Source organism: Podarcis liolepis, assembly GCF_965112155.1.
Source record: "Podarcis liolepis genome assembly, chromosome: 11".
NCBI classification, from domain to species: Eukaryota; Metazoa; Chordata; class Lepidosauria; order Squamata; family Lacertidae; genus Podarcis; species Podarcis liolepis.
Window position 1 is genome coordinate 52,779,287 of NC_139565.1, and position 16,404 is coordinate 52,795,690.

General features: G+C 50.3%; 1 protein-coding gene across 2 annotated transcripts in view; it reads left to right on the plus strand.

Annotated features, from left to right (window-relative positions):
- The first annotated feature begins 1,963 nt into the window (after window positions 1–1,963).
- The window catches only part of MBD2 (methyl-CpG binding domain protein 2), a 57,440-nt gene continuing 42,999 nt past the window's right edge, over window positions 1,964–16,404 (plus strand). Inside the window, exon 1 of one of the 2 annotated variants that reach the window (XM_083466269.1) lies at window positions 1,964–2,693. In XM_083466269.1, coding sequence (XP_083322395.1) covers window positions 2,578–2,693 — 116 coding nt within the window. In that variant the 5' untranslated portion in view covers window positions 1,964–2,577. The remainder of the gene's footprint in view (window positions 2,694–16,404) is intronic. The other variant, XM_083466270.1, reaches the window with a different exon arrangement.

Sequence of the window (16,404 nt, forward strand, 5' to 3'; positions counted from 1 at the left end):
TGCAAAGGGTCCCAGGTCCAGTCCCTAGCATATCACCGTAGGGCTGGCATTGACCCCAGCCTGGTACCCTAGAAAACCACTGCAAGACAGTGAGCTACGTCGACTGATTCGGTATAAGGCAGTTTCCTATGCTGGCCCCTGCTTGCTCACCGGAAAGCCTTACGTTCAAATAATAAACAACCTGAGGTCTTGCATGTTTATGCTCAAGTAGCTTTCACTGCAGCCTTAAAGCATTTGCAATGAGGGCAAGCCTTGCAGCCGAAGTAACTTTGCTCTTGTTTCTGTTTTGCATTCGCTGTATGGCAAATAAACCCCACTGATGATGTTTTAAGCCTCAGAAGGGCGAAGGTGCCCAGTTCTCTCTTGTAGGTATCTACACGTGGCTGCCACAGAAGGAAGCCTCTCCCCTCTCCCCCGCCTTGGCTTTTCCACGTAGGCAACGCCTAAGATTTGAACCCGCTCCGCGTCCCCGTCTCCTCCGCGCCCAACTGCAGGCTCAGAGAACCCGGCGGGCTCCGCCCAGGCAGACAATTCCCCGTTTCTAAAATTAAAGATGTCCGGAATCCGGACGGCTCGTTTTCCCGAAAGCTCCCGCTCTCGGAGATGCACGACCTCGCCCACAATTTCCGGTGTGTGATGGATCTGCTCAGGAGACGCGGGACGGCGCTCTGCACATGCTCAGAAGCATTGCCTGAAAGTTAGAACTCTTTCTGTCCTTGAACCTCGCTAGTAAACCCAGAGATTTGGAAACTGGAGCGCCTCAGTAGCTGTGTGTGTTGATGTGTATTTGTGGAAATCCACTTTTAAAAGTATGCAGACGTCCCATATGGGGATCAAACCTGCAACTTTGGCGTTGTCAGACCACGCTCTAACCAACAGGGGGTTTGGCTAGATGATCCTCAGGGTCCCTTCCAATTCTATGATTCTATACACGTGCTCAGAAGCGCTGCCTAAAAGTTTAAACTTTTACGGAGGAAGCTCTCGACCAGATGTTTGGGATCTGTGCCTCTCCGTTTGCCAGAAAGCTCTCAAAAATGTTAAATGTCTTTATCCGAGAAACCCCCCACTTTTTAAGTCCAGATGTGTGGGATTTGGAGCTCCTCACTTTGCACATGCTCAGAGGCGCTTCCTACAAATTGAAACTCTTTTTCGGAGTAAGCCCTTACCCTATACTGAGGGATCTAGCCCTTCGCGGTAGCCACTTGGAAGGCCATTCTGCACATGCTCAAGGGCGCTCTCTAATATGGTAAACTCAGTAAAAACTCTCGGCTCCAGATCCCAAATGTGCGGCAACTGGAGCGCCGGGCTACAATCCTAAACCAGCTCCTTTGGAAATTAGAGACACTTAGCTAGGAGTAAAGCTCCATTGGAAACAGCGAAAGTCTTACGGCACGTATATCAATACATTCTTTTATTGAGTATAGTTACATTTTGTATCACGCGCGCTTTCAGAACTGCAAGTGGCTTTGAGACATTTTTGCAGCGACACAAATAAATGCAACCACTGTAATGATAACGATAATACGAAACCATCGCAGTTCGATCCCGCGTTTCCCTCCGGCTCACACGGTCCTCCCCCTGCTCGCTTCACCCTCACGACAACCCTGCGGGGTAGGTCGGGCTGACGAGCAGCGACTGTCCCCGGGCCAGCCCCGTGAGCGGGGAATCGAACCCTGTTCTCCCAGGTCAGAGTCATAGAGAACCCTAGAGACCACGAGGGTCATCTAGTCCAACCCCGTGCCGTGCAGGGCTACTCTAACCACCGCACCGCACCGCCCTCTAACACACACTAGTCCCGCCCTCTAACAACCGGGGGACCCTGTGTCCCACCAGACGTCGACGTTAACCATTGGTCGCGCTGGCCGGCGCTGATGGGAGTTGGAGGAGCCTACCAAGATATGGGGAGGGGGGTGTTAGAGACGCAGCCCGGCGCCTCTAACACTACCTCGGAGGGCGGCGCTGCGCAGCCCATTCGCCTCCTCTGTGGCGTCCGCGGCGAGGGGCGCGCGTAAAGTTGGAGTGCAGAGGGAAGGGGAGGCGGTCTTCCGGGCCGAGCCGGGTGCGTGTGCCCGGCTGGCTCGTCTGGGGGGCGGGCGCTTGGCTGGCTGGCTGGCGTGCCGCCCCCCTCTCCTCCCCGCCTCCTTTGGCTGCGCCGCGCGGGCTCTATGACCCCGAGGTTCCGAGCGCCGATGACACGGATTCCGAGGCTCAGTTACGGAAGCAGCAGCAAGAGGAGGCGGAGAGGCAGGCGCTCCCGCGGCCGTCGCCGCCGCCGCCACCGGGCAAGAGGAGAGCGCTGCGCGCGCAGCAGCCCCAACTCTGCCTCCCAGCTCTGGCCGACGGAGTTCAGCGGAGCAGGAGCAGCAGGCGCGGAGCGTCGCCGCCGCTGGACAGGCGCCTCGACGGGCAGCCGCTGAGCGGGTCTCTCCGGCGCCCCTCGCCTGCCCAGCCTCCGGCCGGCCGGCCTCCTCTGCCGGCCAAGGGGCCGCCGAACGAGCCGGACAGCAGGCCTCGCTTGCTCCGGAGCAACTCTCTTCTTGGGCTCCGTCGGAGGGGCGCCGCCGCCCAGCCCCGCGCATGGAGAAGCGGGGGAAGCGGGTGGACTGCCCGGCGCTGCCTCCCGGGTGGAAGAAGGAGGAGGTCATCCGGAAATCGGGGCTCAGCGCCGGCAAGAGCGATGTCTACTATTTCAGGTAAAGCCTCTCCATCGGAAGCGCCAGCCGCCCAGCTCGAGTCAGGGCGTGACCCCAGAGGCGGTTTCGTCATGGCCGGGTTCAAAACGCGCAGCAGGAGAAGCGCCGCCGCCCTCTGAGCATGGGCAGAGTGAGGGGCTCCCGGGGAGTTCGAGGGTTCGGCACGCCGCGCTTGGGAGTGGCGCTGAAGAGGGCAGGAGTCGTCGTGGCTTTCTGGCAGCGCCTCCTGAGCATGTGCAGAGTGAGGGGCTTCCCTCCTCAGGTGTTCTAGATTCCACACACAGGATATTAGGATAGAAAAGGGTGCAACTTTCAGGCGGTTCCTCTGAAACGTAGTAGACTAAGTTACTCTCCTTCCTCCCAAGTTTCTAGGGAGCTCCAGGTTCCACGTGTCTTAAGTTTTAGGAGTGATTCCCACCCTTTGTGGTGGGAAGTTGTAACTTTTTCAGGAATTGGCAACCTGACGCATTTAGTTTTTGAAACAAAGTCTGGTCTGCGTAACTTTGAGTGGCTTTGGGAGATGAACCAATCTGTGCGTTGGTGGCATTCTCTTTTCCTCTTTCCTCCCATTTGCTTCCCTGCGGATGAGTTTGACCAAACTGCGGGAGGCAGTGGAAGACAGGAGTGCCTGGCATGCTCTGGTCCATGGGGTCACAAAGAGTCGGACACGACTAAACAATAACAACAACCATTCCAATAAGGCTTCTTTCCCTCTCTTATTTTCTATCAGTGTCACTGAACCCACAAAAGGGACTGCTGACTGGTGGAGCCAGGCTAGGCTCTAAACCGGCCTTATGCGGCCTCTGGTGGCCCTACTTTTTATACTTTGCTACTCTGGTCTCTTGGCCTCCCTTTCTGAGGTTCAGAGCAGCAGTTCAGCCTTGGTGCAGCCCTGTGGAGGTATGATAAAACTTCTGCCTGCAGTTTCGCTTGCAAGGGAAAGAGAACCTTTTCTCAAAGTTTCTAGGTAGGAAAAACAAGCCTCGTTTCAACAGTAATATCTTTTCTTCCCCCTTTCTCCCCCTTCCGGCTTTGTACAACACATGCATATCCATAACTGCCAGGCGGAAAGCCCGGATCCTGCAGCCTGGCCAGTTGGAAGGGTTCGGTTTGTCTGGCAAGATCCATTTGCGTCCTCCAGACTGCTGCCTGGAAAAGTGACCCCCCCCCCCGAAAGCAAAGTAGTCTGCTTTCTCTGCCCTGCCCTGGGTGTGTCTGGACAGCAGGGGCGTAGCCAACTTACTGCTTTTCAGATGTTACAGACTACAACGCCCATTACTCTTGACCACTGGCTGCACTGGCTGGGCAAGATGGGAGCTGTAGTTCAAAACATCTGGAGGGCACCCCATTGCCTACATCTGTTGTATGGAGTGGCATTGTCAGGGCTGGAGTCAGGCATAGGTCAGCAACGAAAACAACAAATTGCCCGAGACCAGTGCCTAGTGCTCTCCGCAACTCTTTCTAGGAGGCCTTGTTCCAATGAAGCATTTGCGAGGACTGAAGGTCCCAGCCTTCCCAGGGCCCACTAGGACTCCTCCTCTGCAGGGTATTTCTCATACTATCTCAGGCTCCGCCTGCGCACAACCACCCTCTACTCTGTTTGTTTCATTTCTTCGAGAGACCTGGGGGAAGGGAGCTGGCCACAGCAGCAGCAGGAGACTCCCTGGCTTCTTCAGCAGCCTGTCATCTCTGCTGCTTGCTCCCGCTCCTCTCCAGCCTCTGCTTCTGCCTTGGACTCTGGATTGCTCTCTGCCACAGCCTCTTCCTGCTCACTAAACCCTGTTCCCTCTTCAGCTTCTGAGGACTCCTCCTCCCAGTCTGCTCCCTCTTCTCCCTCTTGACCAGTGGCAGAGGAAGGGGGATGCGGAGGGTGCAGACCACCCTGGGTGTCATCACGGGTGTGTGTGACAAAATGACAAAAATATGAGTTGTTTTTGGTTTTTTTTTAAATTGGGCTCACGAAACTTTTTAGTTCAGTCAACAAACCTTAGGAAACACGCCTGGCACTGGGTGCCACTCCTGGGAGTGACGTAGTGGCTTTGGCGCCTGAAATGGCAGCATGGGGCTTTTGTCTGCCCACCGCCTCTTCCTCAACCATCCTACAGCTGAAGGGGAGTTGGTGGAGAGGCTCCACGCAGCGCCTTCTCGCCCCCCATGTGCAGTTCGCTCAGCCCCCGGCTGCAGGACGCATGCGCTGCACCCGGCACCAGAGTGGCTAGTTACGCCGCTGCTCTTGGCCACTCATTGTCGTCCCACCACCAATCCCCTGACTCGTCTTTCCCTGGGGATTCCCCATCACCCCTCTGCGTCCACCCAGTCCTTGACAGACATTTATGTTCCTTCCTGCTGCATGCATGTATCACCCACCCAGGTGACACTTGCGCTTGGTGCTCCTTTGGAACTGTTTGCCTCAACAGTGTGTGCTCCTTGAATGGGGCCCCCTCTTTGTGACCTTCTTGCCACGATATGCACCACTGCCTTGAAGCAGTAAGTACAGCTTTCGCTTGCTCTTGCTTTGAGAAGTCAGGCGAACACACAGCAAGAGTAAGCAAGTGGGTACTGGGGCTCAGCAGGGACCCCTGACCATGCACTGGACTTTAATTTCTCGATATGTTCTGTTTGCCTGATGTGTTGGTCTATGGAATTACACTTTGTGAGATGTTATATGTTGAATTGCGTTTGAAATAGAAGTTACCTAGTCAAAAACAGCCTGTTACGTTGTGTGTGTTGTTACCGGGGTTGAGGGCTTTGGCATGTGTCTCACAATACTGACCCCTGGCACCGGCCATGGCCTTATATATCTGTGTTATGTTGCTTGAGCCATCGTCTGGTGGCATCTTGCCTTGTAGAGAAGGCTACACAGACCAGTGTTCGAAATTCCCCAGGTGTCAGGTGCATTTTGCAACCAAGTGAAGATGTTTTTTCTTCAGGTTTGGTGCCTGGCATCTGTACCATCTGGCTGGCGTGCGGAGAAATCTCTAGAGATTTCTTGTTGCTGGTTGTTTGTTTTTATGTTTCAATGTGTTGTAAGCCGCTTTGAGATTTTTTTCCCCTTTAAAAATAAAGTGGTATAGAAAAGAAAGGAAGAATAAGAACGATCAATTTCACTGCAAAAAAGAAAAAAAGGTGATTAGACAATCTGTTGTGCTGACTGTAAAAAAGAAAAAGGAAAAAGGGTAAAGGTAAAGGACCCCTGGACAGTTAAGTCCAGCCAAAGGTGACTATGGGGCTGTGGCGCTCATCTTGCTTTCAGGCCGAGGGAGCCGGCATTTGTCCACAGACAGCTTTCCAGGTCATGTGGTCAGCATGACTAAACTGCTTCTGGTGCAACGGAACACTTTGTGATGGAAACCAGAGGGCACGAAAATGCCATTTACCTTCCTGCCACAGTGGAACCTATTTATCTACTTGCGCTGGTGTGCTTTCGAACTGCTAGGTTAGCTGGGACCAAGCAATGGGAGCTCGCCCAGTCATGGGGATTCGAACTGCTGGCCTTCCGATCGGCAAGCCCAAGAGGTTCAGTGGTTTAGACCACAGCGCCACCCGCGTCCCAATATGCGGTGACTGTAACCTAGGTTTAAGGTGCTGTTTGGTGATCAGCTTATATATCTGAGCTTCTTACACTGCTACAGAAACACACCTGCCTGCCCAGTGCAAAAGGACAACTTAGGATGTGGCGTTCCAAAAGTAGTGTTACCCACTTATTCCCCGGTTGTGGAGGGCAAAGGGCTTCGTCCTCATGTCCAATTCTGCACCTCAAAACAGCGAGTACCTTGCATCCTAGAACCTTGCAGCTTTACCCACTCAGTCTGCTGTCCCAGGCAGGGACACAAGGGGCATTGGTGGCCACCAGCTCGCATGGTTTTAAAAGCAGGCTAGACCAAAGCTATCAGTGGCTACTAGCCACAGTGTCCATGTTCTCCTGACAGCTGCTGGGAGTGACAGATGGGGACAGGGTTCTCGCACTCAGGTCCTGTTTGCAGACTTCCCATGGGCATCTGACTCACCCTGGTGAGAACAGGGTGCTGGGCCAGATGTTCCTTTGGCCTGATCCAGCGGGGCTTTCCTTAACTCCTTAGGTTAAGCTGGCACACTCCAGTTTGGAGCAGTGATGTTGCGTTTGGAGCTGTCCTTTTCAGGCCTGGTGAAAGCAGGCAGCCTGTCTTCTCTCGTTTCCTTCAGGGTCAGAGAGAATGACGCCTGGGCTTCTGTGATTCCCTCGTTGGCTTCTGTGGGCCAGACAAAGACTGGGCAGGCTGTTCCCCCATTTATACTGCCAGCCGGGAAAACGCCCCTAGAGACCATCTCTCTCGGAGCAGCAGGATTTCGACTTTCCTTGAATCTTCTTCCCCTTCCTGTAAGTCACCAGGTGACTTTCATAACCATTCCTGCCACACCCTTTTCTTACTTCTGCAGCTGCAGTAACTTTTCCTTTCTTTTCTGCTACTGTTACGCCTGTTGTTTCTACTACTACTACTACTACTACTACTACTCGTTACAGCTGCTGCATCATCGGCCTGCAGTATGTTTTAAAAACTTTTAATAATAATAATAATAATAATAATAATAATAATAATAATGTCATACCTCGGGTTGAATGTGCTTCAGGTTGAGCGTGTTCGAGTTGCGCTCCGCGGCAACCCAGAAGTAACGGAGCACATTACTTCTAGCTTTCGCCGCTTGCGCATGCGCAGATGCTCAAAATGACGTCATGCACATGCACAGAAGCAGCAGAAAGCGACGCGCGTGTGCACAGACGTGCCGTCACTAGTTATGTTTGCTTCTAGATGTGAACGGGGCTCCAGAACGGATCCCGTTCGTATCTAGAGGTACCACTGTAATAATAATAAGATTATTGAGGCTGTGAGTTTTTAAGCACCATGCTACAAGTTGCACAGAGCTTCATGTAACACTTTTTTGAAGGAAGGTCTTGGGGATTTGGTGGGGAGGAGATGCTTTAACCCAGGCATAGGCAAACTCGGCCCTCCAGATGTTTTGGGACTACAGTTCCCATCATCCCTGACCACTGGTCCTGTTAGCTAGGGATCATGGGAGTGGTAGTCCCAAAACATCTGGAGGGCCGAGTTTGCCTATGCCTGCTTTAATCCTTGCCAGTTGTCCTTTCACCTCTCTGTTCCCCAGTTTTTCTCCAAAGAGGGAAAAATAAGGTGGTAGGTGGGGGCACTCCCCCCCATGGGAGGAAAAGCTTATGATGGGGGCATGGGGGCGCCTAATGTTTACAGCAGGGGTTGGGTATTGTTCATCCGTAAGCCAGGGGCAGCCCATGGTTGTTTGGGGTCCAGCCTGTGACGTCTCTTTCAGCCCCTATATAAAAAAGCTCACATCCAAATTGAGTCTTTCCCACACTAACTGCTGCACAGTGGGGATTTTCTGCAGGAAGGGAAAAGGGGAGACACAACATTGGGGAGGGGGAAGGGAGAGAAAATGGGTGACCCACCACCAGCTCCATCCTGGCCCACTTCTGGCTTTTGCCCTGCCTCTTGGAAGGTCTTGTCTCTCTACATTTTACACACACACTTCCCCCTGAAGTATTTTTTTTTTAAATGACTAACTCCATGTAACATCCAGTTTGACCTGAATGCAGGGAATGTGTCAGAGTATTGTAAGCAGATGGCCAACTATGGTCTACTCCAGAGGTGGAGAACAGTTTTCTAGCCACAGGTTGCTCCCTCTGGTAGAAGCATCAATTATATTATTCCCATATTACACCCATTACATTATTCCCATTTTACACCAAGAGAAAATGACTTACCAGAGGTCACACGAGGAATCGATGGCGGAGGCGAAACCTGAACTCAGGCCACCAAATTCAAGTCTGTTTCTCACTGTCTCTCTTGTTCCCCATTGTCCGGCAGGGGTAGGGAACCTCAGGCCTGGGTGGGTAGGCCAGAAAACATCCCTCCAGATGTCCCTATTTGCCCTTTTTGGAGTTTCTGCAGGCCATGCCCCTGACCTTCCTTGCTCCACACCTTCCTTGAGTGTTTTGGGCAGACTGCGATGCATCTCTGAACTCTGATACCGACTTTTGCTTGCTTGCTTGGACGGAGAAGTGTGTGTGTGTGTGTGTGTGTGAGAGAGAGAGAGAACATGCGTAGAAACTAGCCAAAAAACATGCATAGGTAGCATTTACACCCAGTGCTCTGCCAAGAACTGGCATTTGCTCCCCAGGAGGGACTGTGGTCTACCACTGCTGTACAGTTAGGAAAAGGGGAATGCTTTAATAGGATTCCCCCCAGCCAAAGTTGCCCTGAAATTCTTTCCTTTCCTTGGTGTAAGCACTAAGCTTATTAGCTTTTTGTGTGTGTTAAACCTCCCCCCCTCCTGCTTCGGGCTTTTGCAAATTTTTGGAGTTTATGGCATGCACCTTGGAATTCATCTTAGCACACCAAAAACTGATGGTGGACGAGGGTTACTGCTGCTGCTTTGTTTTTTTATTTACTAATTAAAATGGTTAGTTGCTTTATCCTTGACAAAGGCAGCGACTTACAAAATCGGCCATACTCTCTTGCCTTGCAGCCAACCCAATTCCAACCCCTTCCTTGCATTGCAGGGGGTTGGATATAGATGACCCTTGGTGGGGGGAGTAAATGTATCAGGCCACTTTTATTTTTAAGAGATGCTTTCAGGTCACTAAGAGGAAGCCGTGAAGGCAGGTGATAGCCGCAAGCCCATGCGCACCCAGGCTGCTTTGCATGTACAGCAGGCCTATATAGCTGATGTAACAGCATCTGTCTTTCCTGTGCATGGCAGGATATGACCACTCCAGGTTCAGTACTAGAGTAGTTAAGAGTTTCAGCGTAAATAGGTTGCAGTAAATCAGAAAGGACTATGTGGCAGGAGCTAATCTGTCCTCCTCGCCTAGAAACGGCAGCCAGCTCTGCTAGTGGACCTGATTTTGGTGAAAAGCACCCCAGGGGAGGGCATGCTCTTTATCAAGGACAAGGCCTTTGGAACCACCACTGACATCGCCTGTAACTTTTCGAAGTGCAACTTTCCAAACTTGTGCTTGAACTTTGCATTTCTCTCCTCCTTCCCATTACTTTTTCCTTGTGTGCTGTGTTTTAGGTTGTAAGTCTGAGGTCAGGAACCATCTAAATACCAGGTTTTTTGTAAGCCATTCCAATTTGAAACTGGTATTGCTATTAGTATAAAGGTAAAGGGACCCCTGACCATTAGGTCCAGTTGTGACCGACTCTGGGGTTCCACGCTCATCTCACTCTATAGGCCGAGGGAGCCAGCGTACAGCTTCCGGGTCATGTGGCCAGCATGACTAAGCCACTTCTGGCGAACCAGGGCAGCACACGGAAACGCCGTTTACCTTCCCGCCGGAGTGGTACCTATTTATCTGCTTGCACTTTGACGTGCTTTCGAACTGCTAGGTTGGCAGGAGCTGGGACCGAACAACGGGAGCTCACCCCATCGCGGGGATTCGAACCACCGACCTTCTGATCGGCAAGTCCTAGGCTCTGTGGTTTAACCCACAGCGCCACCCGCGTCCCATTGCTCTTAGTATATAAAGCCCTTAACAACTTGGGGCCGTTTACCTACGAGATCTCCTTTCCCCACAAGGGCCCACTTAACTGCCTCGATCTGTGCAATTGGCACTACTGCGGGTGACACATAATACCCATTCGGCTTTAGTGCCTGAAAAGCGCCTGAACTTTGAAACTCCCTGCCTGTTGAGATCAAGCAGGCGCCACCACTGTACTCTTTTCGGTGCCTACCCACGTGCTTAGAAAGTTGAGGTCATTTTAATCTGTTCCAGCATTTTCATTTGGTACGGCTTAAAGTAGGATCGTGAGTTCTTCTTGATTTTACTGTTTTGTCTTTTTGTAAACTGCTTTGAAGTGGGTGGGGTTTTTTTTTAATACAGTCAGGCGGTGTGTAAAGTGTATGATATAAATAAATTCTATAAGTAAACAAACCTAATTTCAGTCTCTGGACTTAAATGGTCTGATGTGTCTTGCTCCCCATCCTTAGGACAGCAATGTGTCATTAAATTATTTCAAAGTGTGGCAAGCAGGCCTGGTGCCCTCTGGCTCGGTCTGGTGAGCGAGATCCTAGATTTCTGCCCTAAAGTACTGCCCAGATGGCACCACTGTCTGGGAATGCAAACTTGTTAGGGCAAAATGCTCTGCCCCCTTCTTCTGAGTCAACCTGTTGGTGAGCTGTCCTTACTCATTCATTTTGTTGGTGTATGAGAATCAGGCTGCACTTATTTATTTATTTGTTTGTTTGTTTGCTGGAGGTAATAGTCCATGCTCTTTTGAGGATAGGCGTAAAGGATACACATGACTTAGGCAGCATTAGAACCTCAGATATAAAAGCTAGGTGCAAAATGGCTCCTTAACCCATTTTGCCAAAATGTAATGTCTAGTTGCCGTTTTGGGGCAAGACAGTTCTAAAGTCTAATTTTTCAAAATATGGACTGGCTGTGTTTGATTCTCGGTTAAACATCTGGTTAGTTCAGATGACAACCTTGAACTAGGCTAGGCACTTTGAGAACTTAGGGAAGAAAAGTCCCTTGATCCAGGGACATTTCCCATATATATTGGCCTATTCCTACCTCTTTTAAAGGGTGACATGGATCATTCATAATGTAGGAATATTCTTCGCAACTGTGAGCAGGGCAGTGGGGTGGGCTAAGTGAAGAAAAGCGGCAACAATTACCGTATTTTTTGCTCTATAACACGCACCCGACCATAACACGCACATAGTTTTTAGAGGAGGAAAATCCGTAGGCATGCTACCAGTAGGCATTCCCTCCATAACACGCACAGACATTTCCCCTTACTTTCTAGGAGGAAAAAAAGTGAGTGTTATGGTGCAAACAATATGGTAACTATAGCACCGTTCACTGCTCTTGCTCAGGCTGCAGAAAAAACATCGCATTTTGGTTGCTAAAATTCATTCTGCTTGTTCAGATAAAATACAACGGAAGGATTCTGCAGGATGTGGTATTAATGTGTGAAAACAGTCAAGATCCAAGGATCCCCAAATGGATCTTGGCGCCCAGGCATGTTCCACTTGGTTGCAAGTGGCCAGTAGCCAGGTGCAAAATGTGCCTGGCTAATTTCTAACACTGCACTCAGGAGTGAACATAGATGTTATGCAGACCTCTCTCTGTGCCCTTGCCCTTATGTGACCCACAGACTGACAAACAGCACTTGCAGGAGAGTGGTGGAAAAGAGCATCTGGCAAGAGCCGCTCCTGCATTGCTTTCTGCTGCTGGTGTGCAAACGCAGTTGGGGTTCTCATCAAGTTCAAAGAGGGGTATGATAAGATCCAGATTAGCAGCACTAGAAGCAGTCTCTATATCAGGGGCTTCTGTTCCCCAAATTGGTTAATCCTGAACAATTATTTCTGGTCGCTACCCACTAGGATAGGGACGCAGGTGGCGCTGTGGTCTAAACCACTGAGTCTTGGGCTTGCCGATTGGAAGGTCGGCGGTTCGAATCCCTGTGACGGGGTGAGCTCCTGTTGCTCGGTCCCTGCTCCTGCCAACTTAGCAGTTCAAAAGCACGTCAAAGTGCAAGTAGATAAATAGGTACCGCTCTGGCGGGAAGATAAACGGCGTTTCCGTGCGCTGCTCTGGTTTGCCAGAAGCGGCTTAGTCATGCTGGCCACATGACCCGGAAAAACTGTCTGCGGACAAATGTCGGGTTCCACGGTCAGTAAAGCGAGATAAGTGCAACAACTCCAGAGTCGTCCGCGACTGGGCTTGATTGTCAGGTGTCCTTTACCCACTAGGATATATGCAGATGGCTTCAGAGGAGGATCCAGTGACAGGGAAAGCAAGTCCTATGAGGAAATATGTAAAGAACTTGGGATATTTACCTTGGAGGGAAAAAATGCTGAGAAGGGGTGATCATGATAACACACTTGAAATACCTGACGGACTGCCTCATCCCTCAGAGGAAGGAGCAAAGACTTGTCTCCTCCGCTGCTCCAGAGGGCAGGATTAACCCTCAGGGGCTGAAGTCACATGAGGGTAGGTTATGACTGTACCTTCTGCAAAACGTGTTAATAGTATGAGCAGTTTGGCGATAGAATTGGTTGCCTATAAGAGTACAGTGGTACCTCGGGTTAAGAACTTAATTCGTTCTGGAGGTCCGTTCTTAACCTGAAACTGTTCTTAACCTGAAGCACCACTTTAGCTAATGGGGCCTCCTGCTGCTGCCGCGCCGCCGGAGCACAATTTCTGTTCTCACCCTGAAGCAAATTTCTTAACCTGAAGCACCATTTCTGGGTTAGCGGAGTCTGTAACCTGAAGCGTATGTAACCTGAAACGTATGTAACCTGAGGTACCACTGTAGTGGACTCTTCTCTCACTGGAGGTCTTCAAGGAGAGCAGGGGGCAGCCATCTGTTTCTGATTTTCTGTCTCAGGGGTAGGTGACCTCAATTTCAGGGGCCAAATTAGGCCTCTGTCCCTCTCCACCTGGCCCTTGGGACACTAGACCACTCCCGTTTCCCAGCTAATCTCTTCACCAGCCTGCTTTTGCATGTCCTCAAACAGTGATAAAGCCTCTTTCTTATCTGATGAGGGATGGTGTGTGTGGATTTATACCGTGGCGTACAAAGGTATTATACGCCATCTATTGCTCCAGTGGCGTAGCGTAGGGTTGGGGGCCTCAATGCAGCGGTGCACTTCTGTCACTGAGCTTCTCCATGCTAACCAGGAAGTGAACTCTCCAGACAACAGACTCTCCAGCCTCTTCTTGTTTTAAATCTCTGTGTCTGCGATCTCCTGGGTGACTCAGACACCATAAAGCAGTTGAATGTGCATGCGTACTCCATCCGTTTCGCTCCCTCCCTCTCTCCCAGTTCCGTACAGCCCTGGACACTGGCAACCCACGCTATGCCACTGCATTGCTCCACCCACTTTATGCCTCTGCTCCCCCCATCATTACATGCCCCCCCCGAAATTTCCTTGTGAGAGAATGCAGTCCTCTGCATTCCCCATTCCTGCTTCAGCGTTTTTTGGAAGTGCAGCCCCAGTCTCCTCTGTTGCACGATTGTAACTACATGATTGTACTCACATGAGGAAGAAATTTATCCTGGGAAGATGGTAGCTTGTTCCTGGACCCCAAGCGCCTCCCCTCTTAGAAATCAGTAGTAACTGCTCAGATTTCCCCCCAGTATCCCAGGGCCTTTGTACTTCTTGGTTAGAACAACTTGGACGGCAGAGTGAGGCTGACTTTTCTTGCACACAACGTTTGTTGCAATCAGTCAGTAAGTTTTTCCTTCTTCTTAAGTAAAAAGACTAGACAAAATTTCAGGCTTGGGCTTGAAATTTCCCTGTGGGTGCCAGACACCTCCTCTTCAATTTCACTTCTTCCCTGGATCACATTGTCTGTTGTGGCTGTCACGAGGCCTCATGAAGCGCCACTTTCTTCCTCTGTACATTGAAAAACACACAGTTGCCAAAAGTGTGCATTGCCCATGCATTGGGAAGGTGACAGGGACTGGCCACATGTTGAGTGAGAAACCCAGCTGATTCTGTGCAAAGTGTGAAATAGCCCTTTATTCCTTAGGTACTGTCTGTCCGAAATGATAGGCAATGGACAGAGTCAGACACATGCTCTTTTTACCCTGCGGAAGCTGAACTTGGGAGGGGAAGGGAGGAGATAATGCTGTTTGTATTGCAGAAATGGGTCATGACGCCAGACGTTCTTACAAATTCCGTGTTTGGGGGGGGGGGAGAGAGGAGAGAATGGAAAGTGGTTTTACAGCCTTAATGGAAGCTCAGCATTAAATAACTGTGCTGCGAACTCCCCCTCCCATATCCCTGTGATGAAAACACGCCCAGGGGTGCTGTCCAGATCTCTTTTATATGGGTGATGTAGCCAAATTTCAGGACTGTGGTCTTCTTTCCCCCTCCATCTTCTGTAAAGGTGGGGGAAAGGAGGAGATGGAAACTGCTTTGCAATTTTAGAGGATGCTATCAGTTCAGTTTCGCTTTATTGCCCAAATTCCTAGGGCTCATAATGAGCTGTAGCCAAAAGGCCATGCTATCACTTTTGTTTACTGTGTGCTGTTCGAGTGCATTTAACAAGCAAAGGCATTTAGCTTCCTCTCTCTCCCTGCTTCACCCCCCCCTTCTCTTGGGAGAAGGAATGTTTCATCCCGCTTGCTCTTTCACAACTGTCAGATTGTTTGAAAAGGCTCCTGTGCTGTGGCTGCCGAACAAGAGGGAGCTGACAAATGTCTGTCCAAATGAAGGAGTAAAAAAAAAGAATCAGAAAAGGAGCAGGTCTTTTGTCTCTGAACTATGTCTCACCATCAAAGCTCGCTCTTCTCTCTCTGCACCCCCCCCCGCCGTTTCCGGGTTACTGCCTTTGTTTGACCCGGGGTGCCACCAGCCGTATGCAAATGTGCTGGCCGGTGATTGGCCAGCGTTGGGCACCCGCTCTCATCTTTGCCCGTGGTGTGTGGCAGGCTGGCGAGAAAGGCTGCTTCGAAATGAGAGACCGGAATGATGTCCTAAGCGTGGAGGGATGCTAACATGCAGCGGTTGGCATGCTTTTATATTCCTGGCGCTCTGTTTAATGGGGAAGTTGGAGGGGCTGCAGGCCTCTTTGAGTGCTGTGAAATACCGTATTTTTTGCTTCATAAGACGCACCAGACCACAAGAGTTTTTGGAGGAGGAAAACAAGAAAAAAAAAATATTCTGAATCTCAGAAGCCAGAACAGCAAGAGGGATCGCTGCGCAGTGAAAGCAGCAATCCCACTTGCTGTTCTGGCTTCTGGGATAGCTGCACAGCCTGCATTCGCACCATAAGGCGCACACAGATTTCCCCTTGCTTTTTAGGTGTGAGTCTTATAGAGCAAAAAATACGGTACTTATTCCCAAATTGCAGCAAAGGATATTGCACTCCTAAGCCTCGCTTCATTTCCCCTTTGCTTTATTTTCCCTCTTCTTTTTCTGTGTTGAAAAGCCTCCAGCTATATAAGAGTTCCAGAAAGCTCGTTTTTTGGTCTTCAACAAATGCCTCGCTTTAAGGGTTGACCCAGGCATTAGGAAGGATGCAGGCCCTCTGCCACAACCAGTGGTTCCAGTGCTGAGTGTCTGGTTTCGGTAAAAGTCCAGTTCAACTTGCACCATGTCCTAATGCCACTGAGGCTTTTTAGACCTCACCCCCCCAACATTTCCAGTGCACATATGATGTGCAAGTATTATTATCATTAATTAAATTCAGTGCTTTTTTCATCAAAGGGATGCAGGGGTATGCATACCCCTAAACATTTTGTGAATTTTTGTACTTTTGTCCATTTACTGTATTTTCCCCCCATTTGAACTATAAAATGGTGATTTTCTTGAGTCAAAATGAGAGTACTCCTAATCATTTTATTGGGGGGGGGAAGAGCCCTGATTAAATTTGCAAATCTCCCTACACCCGCAGGTCTCAGGGTGGTTTGCAACATAAAATCACAAAATACACAATAAAAACAAAAACAGGAACAACCCAATAATCCCTCTGTTTTTAAACACATTTTAAAAGGGCATCAGTGAGGTTACTCTGTGGAATGTGCTGGCACACATTTTGTTTCACATGAAGAAGCTGCAGTGTCAAGAAGGACACTGACAAACTGGAACGTGTCCAGAGGAGGGCAACCAAAATGGTCAAAGGCCTGGAAACGATGCCTTATGAGGAACGGCTAAGGGAGCTGGGCATGTTTAGCCTGGA